The 14949-nt window shown below is 36.0% G+C and overlaps 1 protein-coding gene across 1 annotated transcript in view; it reads right to left on the reverse strand.

Annotated features, from left to right (window-relative positions):
- The window catches only part of METTL14 (methyltransferase 14, N6-adenosine-methyltransferase subunit), a 38997-nt gene that overhangs the window by 10703 nt on the left and 13345 nt on the right, over nt 1-14949 (reverse strand). The window contains 4 exon segments of the mRNA NM_001083714.1: nt 921-1037; nt 3265-3357; nt 8381-8522; nt 9902-9992. Of these exon segments, the coding sequence (NP_001077183.1) occupies nt 921-1037; nt 3265-3357; nt 8381-8522; nt 9902-9992 (443 nt within the window).

Raw genomic sequence — 14949 nt, forward strand, 5'->3', positions numbered from 1 at the left:
ATCTGGACAACATGGTAAAGTTTAAATAAATTTAATCTCACTAGACTCTATGAACTAATAATAACAAGGATGGCTTGGATTCCCTTCAAAAAGAATTTCTAGCCCAAGAAAGACTTCAAAAAGACCCTCCCCCTGAAGCTCCCAGAAGAGTGAAAGGCTGGAGGACAAACTGTTGAACCCTGATAACTAGGAGGGCGGTTCTATGAATCAGAGGTTCTCAGGGCTTCTTGTTCAGGTTCTTATGTAGAAAAAAGAAGGGAAAGTGAAAGTCCCTCTGTCCATGGAATTCTCCAGGCCAGAATACTGGAGTGGGTAGCCTTTCCCTTCTCCAGGGCCCTTCCCAACTCAGGAATCGAAATAGGGTCTCCGGCATTGCGGGTGGATTCTTTACCAGCTGAGCCACCAGAGAAGCCCAAGAATCCTGGATTGGGTAGCTTATCCCTTTCTCCAGGGAATCTTCCCGACCCAGGAATCAAACTGGGGTCTCCTGCATTGCAGGAGGATTCTTTACCAACTGAACTATCAGGGAAGCCCAGAAAAAAGAAGGGAAGAGGAGAGAAATATTCATCTCAGCTGGCCAGCTATGAGTCTTGCTGCCATTTCTTTTTTCTGAGTCCAGAGAAAGGAAAAAATATGGGGGTCAGAAGTACCAAAAGCCCACATCTGACTGAGAATGACAGTAGTATAGGATATACTATACTACGGGAATACACAGTAACTTCTCCAGCACAGCACAGGCTTCTCTGAGTGAATAAAATTTTTTAAATGAACTTGGCTGTGTTACTTTAATGCTCAATGCCATCTGTGCAAGTCTGAGAGAAGAACCTTTCCACCAAAATGAATTAAACAGCATGGAGTCATTTGTAAAAGCTTGAGAGAAAATAATTAAAATATAGAGAAGAAAGCAGTAAAGACAATACCTTTGTTCTCTGGAAGACGGCCTTTGGATCTAAAGTCTTAGTTTTCCCAGGATTGTTTTTATTGGTTTTAATCCAACAAATATCTTCACATCTTCTGTAACCCCACTTGCGTAAACACTAGAAATAAGAGAATTTTTAAAAAATCCTTAGCTAAAGGAAATAAACAATACTTAATCAACCAGCATTAAAAACTTCCTAGAGGTTTGAGACACTAAATTCCAAGATGTCATAGTAATTTTGTATTACTGTAGAAACAGAAAAAAATACTTGTCTTTAAATATACAGCCATTATAAAAACATATAATATCAAAACATGGAAAAGACTATATAATACTCCAATTCTTTATACTACCTTCCACTGTAATCAACAGAAAGTGACTTTTAAATAAGAGAACAATCAGCCCTTCTTTAATCAAAAACTAATTCAAAAGGTAAATGTTCTTGCCACCTCAATTTTCTATCTTCTGATAAAGCTAAGAACTGTTGAGAAGTTCTAATCAGTAACTTCCTTTCAAATGAGTCTTGTAAAATGTTATTTTTATATATTTAATACTAAACCTCAAAAATCCAAAGACTTACAATTGTCTGTATATTTCTTTATAAGATAAAACTTTACTTTAAGCTTTATGTAACCTAGACAATAGAGAGGTTTGAATCTTAGTGTCTTAGAATCTGTTATATACGAACATATAACAAAAACCAACTAAGTGAGTACCCAGAGTAGCATTTTGAGCCCTACCATATGTAAGTGTTGGCTAGCTGCTGGGATTAAAAACATGAGTAAGATATAGTCCTTACCCCTAACTGACTAAGCACAAAATAGGAGGAATTAAGTAAATTGTGCAGTGCAATTCTGTTGGCACTATGATCAAGTACAAAAAAGACACAGTGCAGCATAAAACATATGAACTTTTCATTATATAAACTGAGATACACCTCAAAATGGAACTTAGATTTTTAACTTAAAATCTCAAAAATCACAATCACTATCTGTTCCTGTTGCCAAATATTTGTTTAGCATGGGATATTCATGAAGTATCACAAGGGCCTAAATCCAACATGCCCTAATCAACTTAGCACAAGTTCATGAGTATTTCTCATGCTGTATTATTTCTGTAATGATTTTGGGCCAAAATCTGCTTTCACTAGTATGATAAACTGATGCATAAACAAATAAGATAAAGCCTCCTAATCAATTTCAAGCTAATCTGGGGGGTAGGAGAAAAGCCCAAAGCTAGATATTTGATCTAAAAAGGGTAATATACCTATAAAATGCACCAATATACCTATAAAAACATATGGTGTGTTTCTATTTTCTTAGATTTTTTTACAGCATCTTAGGGAGATACCAGCAATAAAACAAGATTCCTAGTATACAATTTTAGTCTTACCATGGAGTTAATAAATGACAGAAGCAATGATGTGATCCAACAATCTCAAACTTGCTATTTATACAAAAAATACAAAGCAACTGCAGAACTTCAGGATTTGAGCACAAATTTACCTCAATATAATCTTACTTAAATTCTTCACCTGTCAAATGGACACCTCCTAAAATTACCAGGATTAAATGAGATCTTGGTAGTATATCAAGTATTAATAATATGTCCTAAAAATGTAAATATTATCCCATAACAAGTGAGGAAACTGAAACACACAAGAGTAAACACCTCTTTACCCAAAGTTTCACTGCTGGATAGCAGATCTGAGACCAAAACTAGCCACAAAGCTACCAGTATTAAAAAAAAAAAAGCTTTTAGTATTTTGTTTCCATTTAGAAATTCAAAATACTCCAACCAAAGAAACAAAAAAAGTTCCGAATATGATAAACATAAGGGACCTAAAATAAACTGAGATAATAAATGTCTTTCTCACTCTCATTCATCCCTTCAAACTATGTGTCCTAGATGCTGTGTTATTTATTCAACGCGATTTGGCTTACATTTGGAATTCATGAGATAAGGCTACTCAGAAGAATACATTTTAGCTACTAATAATGGACAGTATACAACAGTGAGCTGCCTGTTTCTGAGCTGCAATTCAATTTCAAATCTCTAAACTGTTCTCTTCCTGCAGTTGTAGTAAATCGCAGTTTGATTTTTCATCCTGAAAGCTAGTTAACTGACTAAGGGGTACTGTCTTTTACATATTCTTTTTATTTTTTTTAATTTTAAAAATTTTTTACATATTCTTTTTAAAACAGTTTTTCCTTCTGAATATTTGAGTACTATTTAAGAAATGAAGAATAATGTAACAGTAATCTTCAAATTTCTTATACAACATACTGTTATTTGTTTCTTATGAATTATAAAAAAAAAAAAAAAAAAAAAAAACACCATCTTACCACTCTTCCAAGGTCCAATCCTTCCCCAGAACCACACCAGAGAAAAATAAATGATCGAGGTGCTGCAATCTCATCAATTTCTAACTTCATAATCTGGAAGAAACCAAAACAGTACGGCACTCAAGTATCTTGTTTCCCATTTATTCTAAATCCAAAAGAACAAGCACTGAAATTTATCAGGACTTACAGTATATGTTTATATAATACTTGTAACATATGCTTCCCTGGTGGTTCAGATGGTAAAGTGTCGCCTGCAATGTGGGAGAAGTGGGTTTGATCCTTGGGTCAGGAAGATGCCCTGGAAAAGGAAATGGCAACCCACTCCAGTACCCTTGCCTGGGAAATCCCATGGATGGAGGAGCCTGGTAGGCTACAGTCCAGGGGTTGCAAAGAGTCAGACATGACTGAGCGACTTGACTTTCCTTTTTACTTATAGTATATGTGTTCTTTAAATATACTAATTTTCATTAGGAAATACAATGGAAAATATATTTTAAACTTAAAATTTGTTCTTATCGGTTTTTTCCTGTATTAATACAGCTGTATTAATACATCTGTATTAATACATCTGTATTAATACATCTGTATTAATACAACTGTATTAATACATCTGTATTAATACAGCTGTATTAATACATCTGTATTAATACAGATGAACACATGCACATAGATACACTTGATTTTATATGAAAAGTTTATAGGAAACTATATTTATAGAATTATGGAATTTTATAAGGTATAGCTTTAGAGCAAGCTGTTACCATTTACAGAAAAAGAAACTGAAAAGAAAAGGGATTAAATTACCTCAAAGTTAGGGGCAAACTTAAAATAAAACATAACCACAAATGTTTGTAGAGGACATGGTTTCCAGAAGAACAATTCTAAATAAAATAAATCAATATACACATTTCATTGTAATGATCACTTTAGGTCTGAAATGTAAAAAAAATAGTCTATAATTGTTGGCTTTGTATGTGTTGAGTATCTCAATTAAAAAAAAAATCTTTAATAATTAAATCTCTAAATTTGGGGACTACCATAGTGTGTATAAATGACTACAAAAGCAATCATTTTATATGGTATTCTTATTCTACTACTTCCTTATTCTACAGCTAACAAGTTCCACAGACCATGGCTCAAGCTAATACTTATTAGTTACATGTATTAAGGAAATTTTAAAGAAATTTTTTTTCCCTTAATTTTTTTCTTTGACCACACCTCATGGGCATGTGGAACTTTCCTAACCAAGGATGGAACCCACATTCCCCACAGAGGAAGCGCAGAGTCTTAACCACTGGACTACAAGGGAAGTTCTTTAACTTTTACCTGAGTGCCTCAAAACCATATCACCTATAACTTATCTAGGTAAAAGAAACATTATTTGAGGATGATGCATGCACGCATGCTAAGTCGCTTCAGTCGTGTCCAACTCTGTGTGACCCTATGGACAGTAGCCCACCAGGCTCCTCCATCCACAGGATTCTCCAGGCAAGAATACTGGAGTGGGTTGCCATTTCCTTCTCCTGGGAGCTATAAATAAGCAAAAGATGGTGCCTATGAGAACCTTCCAAGCTTTCATAAACCTCCCTTTTAAACTTGCCAATAATGGTGACTACTAGATCCCTTAAAATAGAGAAAAGGACTTCCCTGGTGGTACAGTGGACAGGAATCCACTTGCCAGTGCTGGGGACACAGGCTCGATCCCTGCCCCCAGGAAGAATCCACACGCCGAGAGGCTGCTAAAGCCCTTGTGCCACAACTATGGAGTCCAAGAGCCTAGAAGCCACTGCGATGAGAAGCCAGTGCGCCACATCTAGAGAGGAGCCCCTGCTCGCTGCAACTAGAGAAAGCCCTCAGACAGCAATGAAGACCAGCACAACCAAAAAGAAATTCAAAAAGAACAAAAGGGTCCGCTCTTCATCAGCAGCCTCTGGAGAAGGGGCTCAAGCTAGATGAGCAGAAGGGATTTTAAGTGGCAAAAGGAACGCAGGTCCAAGTTCACGGAGAATTACAGCAAAGAAGGCAAGATGCAAAAGGCAGAGGCCTTGGGACACACAGACACCCCACCAGCTAGTCAAGAGGACACAAACGCATACTTTTAGTCTGTGTAACAGGAATCCTGTTAATCGTTTCTGAGCAGAAACCCCAATCTGTTTCCAACACAGAGGAGACTTTAAACCTAAATTACCATAGCCTGGTGTTATCTATATAAATCCATCCCATAATTGTGGGTAAATTTCTTCTTCCTTTGCTGAAACTTTTCATGTTGCTCTGATTGAGCCTGAGTAATAGAAAAAAGCTCAACTTTATGGCCAGAGTCAGAGCAGGCATTATTAATTGGCCCAGTGAGGGGATCCCATCTAGTAATACCACAGTGACCTGAATATGACTACAATTTTTTTTTAAGTAAATTTTTTCAGGGCCAACCAGGATGACAGTGGAAATAAATTACAATAGGCATAAACCTATTCAGTTTTACACTTCCAATTTTGTCTTGATATAACGCCTGATCTAATATTCTCATAAGAATATGAATAAACATTAATACGCACAGACACATATATATGCCCACACACATTTATACATGGCATAGCTAAGGTAAGTGATGGCACACAGTGAAGCACAGTAAGCAAATAACTCTTGACATTACACTTATAAATACTAAATACTGGTATTTTAAGTAAGTGCTTATATTCTTAACTAAAACCCACTGACCTCCACTGACTGTAACGTGAAAAAGAATATCTGAGAAACTCACACACCTTTTAAATTTATATTTAGCTATTGGCACTTTCTTTAGGTTATTACTACATAAAGGTTAAGAGCTTAGAGTTCTTACGGCTCCGGACAAAACTTTGCAATATGCATATAAAATAGAATTTCTTTATTACAAAAACTCTATTAGTTTATCATACAAAATTTAAACTCTTAGATTTCACTGACCCAATCTTAGAGATGGGCCAGAGAAAATCAAGTTCAACCTAACTACTAATCATAGACATAATAAGATTAATTTTTCAATTTTCTTTTGCCTAAATTGAAAAAGATTATTTCCTATATTAATTTTGATGAGGAAAAAGAGATATTTCTTAAACACTATCAGAAAGATTATTAACTTGTAAAACCTATCTGGAAAACCTCTCAGCCCTAAATATCAACAGCACTACATCTTTAACCTTAAGTTTTGGGGATACTATATATTTCTGTGTTTCAACAATAAACACAGATTATACTTATCAGAGGAGAGGAAAAACTTGTAAAATAAAATAAACATGTAAATAAATGTGACAGAGGTATTGAAGCTGATAGGAAAAGCTTTAAGGAAGAAAAATTGAAGTCATACCTTGAAGAGTAAGTAATACTAACAATAGTAAAGACTTAACTCAGAAGGGGATATGCAAGGATTCAAAGCAGATTCCTGTGAAACATCAGTTTACAGAGTTTCAGTCCATCACCTTCCTTACCTCTCTTCTGTGTTCAGCGCTTTTGATCACATGTTCCTCCTCAATTAGGGAAGTTCTCTATGTCCTTGGCTTCCATGACATTCAAACTGTCTTGATTCACCTCACTCATCTTTTCACATCTTTCCTATGTGACTCTTAAATGTTAAGTTTCCTGAGGCTTTACTGAAAATTCACATTGTATCCTAATTGAGACACTATCTCAAGACACATTCGTTTATTCTCATAGGTTTAATATGCTAACCCTTTAAAATCTGTCTTTTGAGATGGCCAGATCTTTCTGTTAACTTGCATACTCCTATTACAATCTCTATTGAATGTCTCTCATATAGCTCTAATCAACACATTAAGCATATCCTAATCTCTCTAATCCTGCTCCTCTTCTTAAACTGACTCTCTGCCAGTGATAACTGAACCCATTTATCCCAAGACTCAAACTTCCGCGCATCCTTACCTCTTTCCCTCATCCCAGTCACTAGATCTCACCAGACATACCTACAAAACATTACTGAATTTATCACCTTTCTGTCCTTACTACCATCACCCTAATTCAGGGAACCTTCATCTCCTAACCAGACTACTGCAACAGTCTTCTACCTGCTCTTTCCTCTCCAGTCTTCATTTGCTCTGGACCATCCTTCTCCACACACTAATTAGACCATTTTACTAAACTGGTTAAAGCCCCTCAAAGATTCCCAATGCCTTCAGGATAAAGTCCAAGCTTCTAAGAAGACAGCATCTCTAGACAGTCTCCATCTGTGTTTCAACACAATCAACATACAGACAGACCTTCATTCTCACCTCTTTGCCTCCTGCTCTTGCTGTCTTCAGCTTGGAATTCCTAGCCCAGCCCATTCTCAGTGGCCAATTCTAGCTAATCGGTTCATGCATCACTTTCTCTTCATGTCCCCCAGCTTCCTCAACTTAGTCAGGTTTTTTTTCAGATCAGTTTATGCAGTCCTCTATTACTGAACTAACAAAATGATACTGAAATTATCTGTTTAGGTCATTGCTTATCCCATTCAACTATGTGCTCCTTAAGGCCAAATACTAAGTCTCATTCATCTTTGAATTTCTAGTACCTAGTTGCCTAGTACAGAGTGGTACTCAATAAATATATATTTGCTATTTTTGTTATTGACCAATAAAAACAGATTACTTTATGTAACTCACTGAAGCTATCAGTTTACTTTTATTTAGGAAAACAGAATTTTACTGCAACTATATAAGATTGAGATTATATATACTTTAAATCTATTATACTCTAAGTTCTTTAACGAGTAAAAATTATGCCAATATATATATGTGTGTGAATACTCTGACATTCACTGAAACTAATCAAATACAAAAAGCTATTAACCGTTCAATCTGTTTTTAGATTTATTTCTAGCTTTACATCCAAGGACTCTAAGATTGGAATTTTAAGGCTTCTACAGACAACTTACTTATTCCCTGCTCAACTTCTGCCTCAAAAAGAAAGACCAAAGATACTATAATATTTGTTACTGTACCTTACATCTTCAGCCATAATATATAGTATAAATCTATATTTATAATTCCTAAAACAGTATTTACAATATTACTCTCTGATCAAATAAAGATATATTCATTTGAAAAATAAATAATTCATTACAATGTAGAAAGTTTCATCATACATCATCCCAAGTCCAGCATTTTTCATTAGCAGTGATGCCGGTCTCTCTGTAATATTCTTCTAAAGGTGGTTCAAGAAGAATCACATCAAATTTGGGTGTCAGTTCTCTGATGTCAAAGGCTTCTATATCTGCTTGTAAGTACCTATTTGATTAAAGCATAAAAAGTAAGAGATTACAGATGGTAATAAAAAAAAGTTTCTTAAATATTTCCTAATACTATTTCAAAGTCATCATGAGCTAATAACTAAATACCTTTTTATGGAGGAATCTCTCCTCAGTATAAACAGTAAAACAATCTACCACTGTTCTTCCTGAGGAGATGGATAGAATCATACTGCAAAGGAAAACCATGATCCCACAGGAACATCCTGAGTATAAACCTTTCCCATTTTTTATACTGAAAATTCCATACTCAGATGTGTGTCTGAGTCCCTTTCCATTATCATCATAATACTTCGAGGAATATCATTTTTCCTGCAATTGTCTTTTAGAAAAATTGCTTTGTTTTATATTCCTCCATCTAAAAAAGTTTCTAAAGATAGACATAATTTTCTTTTGCTAGTTTGTTTGTTAGCAATAACAGTCCTTTCCAGCCACCTAGTATAAATTACTACTAGCCTTTATTTAATGGTTATTTCTACACAGTACGAAGGTATTTCAAATATAAATACACAACACTCTGGGGCTTCCCCGGTGGCTGAGTGGTTAAGAATTCACCTGCAATGGAGATGACCCAGGTTCAATCCTTAGGTCGGGAAGATCCCCTGGAGGAGGGCATGGCAACCCACTCTAGTTTTCTTGCCCACATAATCCCATGGACAGAGAAGCCTGGAGGGCTACAGTCCATAGGGTCGCAAAGAGTTGGACACAACTGAAGCAACTTAGCATGCATAAGTTACTTTAAATGTAAAATATTTCTAAATATGATCAATATTAGCCTGTTAAATTTTTTTCTACAAACTCAGTTACCTTTGTGGTTCTTCTAATCATTAATAGCATACATTTTAGCAAATTGTTAAATGTATAAAATGTTCAAAGTAACCTAAAGAGTCTCCAAGTTTAAGGATTATACAGTTTTTGTGGGAAACATTATTCTGTTAGCAAAGGTTAAAATGAATTTTTGTATTCCAAAATGTTAAGAATAGTATCCCTAGATGCCAAGTTATAATTTTCATTTTCTTATTTTCTCTCTCTTAAGTTTTCTAACTTTCTTCAATAAGTAATTTTTGAGAAGAAAAGATACTTAAAAACATTTAAAGACAGTTAAGAATACAACAAATCAGATTTTCTAAGAAAAAATACTTAAAGACACTCTAAATTATCTAGTAAACTGGAAACAAATAAAATGACAACCTACTGTGTACTCAGTGCCAGAGTATCAAGCTAATACATTTCGCTATAAAGAAGAAAGAGTGTGTTAAACCTTTCAAAGATGCTGAATTTTTTTCAAACTTCAGAAAGGTTACATGACAAAAAGACTAATATTTTAACCCCGTGTTGGGAACAAAAAACCCCACTTACATAGGAGGAGTGTTAGATTTAGCTATTAACTCATCCTTCAGTCTGATGAGCTCCCGCAGTTTAGGGTATTCTTCAAATCTGTCCGCCAAACCTGGGGAAGAAAAATAGTAAATTCCAAATTTCAATACAATTGAGTATCAGTGAATTCAAAGGTGATGAGCCTGTTCAGGAAAACAAAATAAGACACAACCAACTTATCATTCTCACATCCTTTGTAAAAAAGTTAGTTTTGAGTATTTTTAAATACTTCATAAACACATTTTATACCTAATGACCCTAATTTCACATGTAGGCAAACACATGTTTTAAAGGCCAGATGGTTTTAAAGGCCAGATGGTTTAAGTCAATTAACCATTTAATTTTTCAAACTTATTATATTAAATAATCTGCTTAAAATATCAAGTTTAGACATTCTGTTCTCAGGAAAAGAAATTTTTTTTTATTCATGCTTTTTTCCTTTTATTTTTACTAAAAAAACAAAAAGCAAAAAAACAACTCTCCCAAAGATCTAGTGACTGTTCAGTTTTCCCTTAGTTTGACAGTCAAAGTAAAGAAAATGAAGATTTCTTATCCTTACTACTGACGATCTTAAATGGCTTAAATTATGGACACAATCCCAGAACAAATCAAGGCAGGAAGATAATGAGTCCCTGTTAGTTGATCAGCTCTCACTTCACTCACTCTGATTACTCATCTAAATTGTACTACCAACTCCAAGACAAGTCATTTTCTCTAAGAACATATCCTATATCAGTATTTATAGTTTTAAAGATCTCACATCTCCACATATTATAAACCAAATCCTCATATATATTTTCAAGCTTAGGATCTTCAAAAACACCTCCAAGTCCCAGAAAGGTTAAAAGCAGGAGCCTCATTGTTTCCATGTCCTCAAAAATATTTAAATCTTTGAACCTCAGAAGAGATTTTAGGTAAAATAGCATAATGCCTGTTTAAACAACTGTAGGGGTAAGCAGGGCTTTGAATATCAAACATTCATAAAAGATCTTATTTTACTTTATCCTGCTTCCTTACAAGAATCATAATCATCTTAAGTTAAAAACCAAAAGTCCATCTCACAACCCTAATATCAAAGATTAAAAAAAATGAAAGATTTTGTAAAGTGTCCTTATTCAGTGGTTACAGATCAAATTTCAAATGAAACAAGTTTTAAGATTTTATTATATTTGGGTTTCAATCACTGTAGAGTCAGCTCTCAATCATCTACAAAACAGAGGTACAACTTTTTCTCAATCCATAATAGTTTCCTAAGTACATTTTCTTTGCCTCAGAGAAATAAACGTCTTAAAGCAGAAAGGCCAATAATGAAATTTGGCTATATTACTTATAACCTTAAAAAAAAAAAGCTTTATTGAAGTATAATTGATAAACAAAAACCTTATACATTAAACTTACATTTAATGGATACAATCTGATGAGGTTTAACATATGCATATAGCTGTGAAACCATAACCACAATCAAGGTAATACATATTAATAACCTTCAGAAGTTTCTTTGTGTTCCTCTGGTTTTGGTGTGTATGTGCAGTAAGACCCCTTCATGGATCACTGCCTTGTCATGGCCAACGGGCTTGTATAACTCAATGAAGCTATGAGCCATGCTGTGAAGGGCCACCCAAGACAGATGAGTCACAGTGGAGGGTTCTGACAAAACGTGATCCACTGGAGGAGAGAATGGCAAACCACTCCAGTATACAAGCCTTGAGAACTCCATGAATTGTATGAAAAGGCAAAAAGACACTGAAAGATGAGCTGCTCAGGCTGGAAGGTGTCCAATATGCTACTGGGGAAGAGCAGAGTACAACTACTAATAGCTCCAGAAATAATGAAGCGGCTGGGCCAAAGCGGAAACACTCAGTTGTGGATGGGTCTGGTGATGTAAGTAAAATCGGGTGTTTTAAAGGATAGCATTGCATAGGAACCTGGAATGTTAGATTCATGAATCAAGGTAAACTGGACATGGTCAAGCAGGACACGGCAAGAGTAAACATCAACATCTTAGGAATCCATGAAATAAAATTATTAGGAATGGGTGAAATTAATTCAGATAATCATTGGACCTATTACTGTGGACAAGAATCCCTAAGGGAAGCAACCTAGATGTCCATCGACAGATGAATGGATAAAGAATTTGTGCTACATATACTCAGCCATAAAAAGGAATGCATTTGAGTCAGTTCTGATGAGATGGATGAATGCAGACCCTATTATACAGAGTGAAGTGAGCCAGAAAGAGAAAGATAAATATAGTATTCTAACACATATATACAGAATCTGGAAAAATGGTACTGAAGAATTTATTTATAGGGCAGCAATGCAAAAACAGGCAGAGAAGTCTTATGGACATGGGGAGAGGGGAGGAGAGGGTGAGATGTATGGAAAGAGTAACATGGAAACTTACATTACCATATAGAAAATAGACAGCCAACGGGAATTTGCTGTATGTCTCAGAAAACTCAAACTGGGGCTCTGTATCAACCTAGAGGGGTGGGATGGGGAGGGAGATGGGAGGGAATTTTAAAAGGGAGGGGACATGTGTGTACCTAATGGCTGATTTATGTTGAGGTTTGATAGAAAACAACAAAGTTCTGTGAAGCAATTATCCTTCAATAAAAAAATAAAAAAATAAAAGAATCCCTCAGAAGAAATGGAGTAGCCCTTATAATCAACAAAAGAGTCTGAAATGCAGTACTTGGGTGCAACCTTAAAAATGACACAATGATTTCAGTTCATTTTCAAGGCAAACTATTCTACATCACAGTAATTCAAGTCTATGCCCCCACCACCAATACTGAAGAAGCTGATCAGTTCTATGAAGACCTAGAAGACTTCCTAGAACACCAAAAAAAGGATGTCCTATTCATCATAAAGAAAGCCAAGTGCCGAAGAATTGATGCTATTGAACTGTGGTATTGAAGAAGACTCTTGAGAGTCCCTTGGACTGCAAGGAGATCCAACCAGTCCATCCTAAAGGAAATCAGTCCTGAATATTCATTGGAAGGATTGATGCTGAAGCTGAAACTCCAATACTTGATTCGAAGTACTGGAAGCTACCTGATTCGAAGACCTGACTCACTGGAAAAGAACCTGATGCTGGGAAAGATTGAAGGCAGGAGAAAAAGGGGACAACAGAGGATGAGATGGTTGGATGGCATCACTGACTCAATGGACAAGAATTTGAGTGAACTCTGGGAGTTGGTGATGGCACGGAACTGCATGCTGCAGTTCATGGGATCATAAAGAGTTAGACATGACTAAGTGACTGAACTGAACTGATTCATCATAAGGGACTGGAATGCAAAGTAGGAACTCAAGAGATACCTGAAATAACAGACAAGTTTGGCCTTGGAGTATAAAATGAAGCAGGGCAACGGCTGACAGAATTTTGCCAAGAGAATACTCTTGTCATACCAAACACCCTTTCAAAACAACACAAGAGATGACTTTACACATGGACATCACCGAATGGTCAATACTGAAATCAGATTGATTACATTCTTCATAGCTGAAGATGGAGAAGCTGTATAGAGTCAAAAAAACAAGACCTGGAGCTGACTGTGGCTCAGATCATCAGCTCCTCATAACAAAATTCAAGCCTAAACTAAAGAAAGTGGGATTAAATCCAGTGAACAGAATGCCTGAAGAACTATGGACAGGGGTCTGAAATACTGTACAGGAGGCAGCAAACAACACCATCCCAATGAAAAAAATGCAAGAAGGCAGGCAGTTGCCTGAGGAGGCTTTACAAGTAGCTGAGGAAAGAAGAGAAGAAAAAAGAAAGGGTGAAATGGAAAGGTTCACCCAAATAAATGCAGAGTTTCAGAAAACAGCAACAGACCAGAAGGTCTTCTTCAATGAACAGTACAAAGAAATAGAGGAAAACAACAGAAAGCATAAGGCTAGAGATCTCTTCAAGAAGATTGGAAATATCAAAGGAACATTTCATCCAAAGATGGACACAATAAAGGACAGAAACAGTAAAGACCTAATTGAAGCAGAAGAGATCGAGATGGAAAAAATACACAGAAGAATTGAACAAAAAAGATCTTAATGACCTGGCTAACCACGATGGTGTAGTCTCTCATTCAGAGTCAGACATCCTGGAGTGTGAAGTCACGTGGGTCTTAGGAAGCACTGCTGCCAAAAAGCTAGTGGAGGTGATGAAATTTTCAGCAGAGATATTTAAAATCCTAAAAGATGATGCTATTATAGCTCTGCACTCAGTAAGTCAGCAAATTTGGAAAATCTAGCAGTGATCACAGGACTAGAAAAGGTCAATCCTCATTCCAACTCCCAAGAAGGACAGTACTAAAGAATGTTTAAACCAATGGACAACTGCACTCAACTCCCATGCTACTAAGGTTATGTTCAAAATCCTCCAAGGCAGGCTTCAGCATTACACGAACCAAGAACTTCCAGAAGTTAAAGCAAGCTGCATTCAGAAAAGGCAGTGGAACCAGAGATCACATTGCCAACCTTCACCAGATCACAGACCAAGCAAGGGAATTCGAGAAAAACATCTATCTCTGTTTCACTGAATACGCTAAAGCCTTTGACTGTGTGGATCATAAAAAACTGTGGAAGACTAAAGAGATGAGAATATCAGACCATATTATCTGTCTCCTGAGAAACCTGTATGCAGGTCAAGAAGCAACAGTTAGAGCCCTACAGGGAATAACTGACTGGTTCAGGATTGAGAAAGGAATAGGACAAGGCTGGTATTGTCAACCTTGTTTATTTAACTTATATACAAAGTACATCATTGGAAATACTAGGCCAGATGAGTTACAAGCTGGAATCAAGATGACCAGGAGATATATCAACAACTTCAGATATGCAGATGATACCCCTCTAATGGCAGAGCATAAGGAGGAACTAAAGAGCCTCTTGATGAGAGTGAAAGAGGAGAGTGAAAAAGCTAACTTAATATTAAAAAAACCAAGATCATGGCATCCATTCTCATCACTTCAGGGCAAAGAGATGGGGAAAAGGGGAAAGCAGTGACAAATTTTCTCTTCTTGGGCTTT

The sequence above is a fragment of the Bos taurus genome, chromosome 6, assembly GCF_002263795.3.
Source record: "Bos taurus isolate L1 Dominette 01449 registration number 42190680 breed Hereford chromosome 6, ARS-UCD2.0, whole genome shotgun sequence".
NCBI lineage: Eukaryota > Metazoa > Chordata > Mammalia > Artiodactyla > Bovidae > Bos > Bos taurus.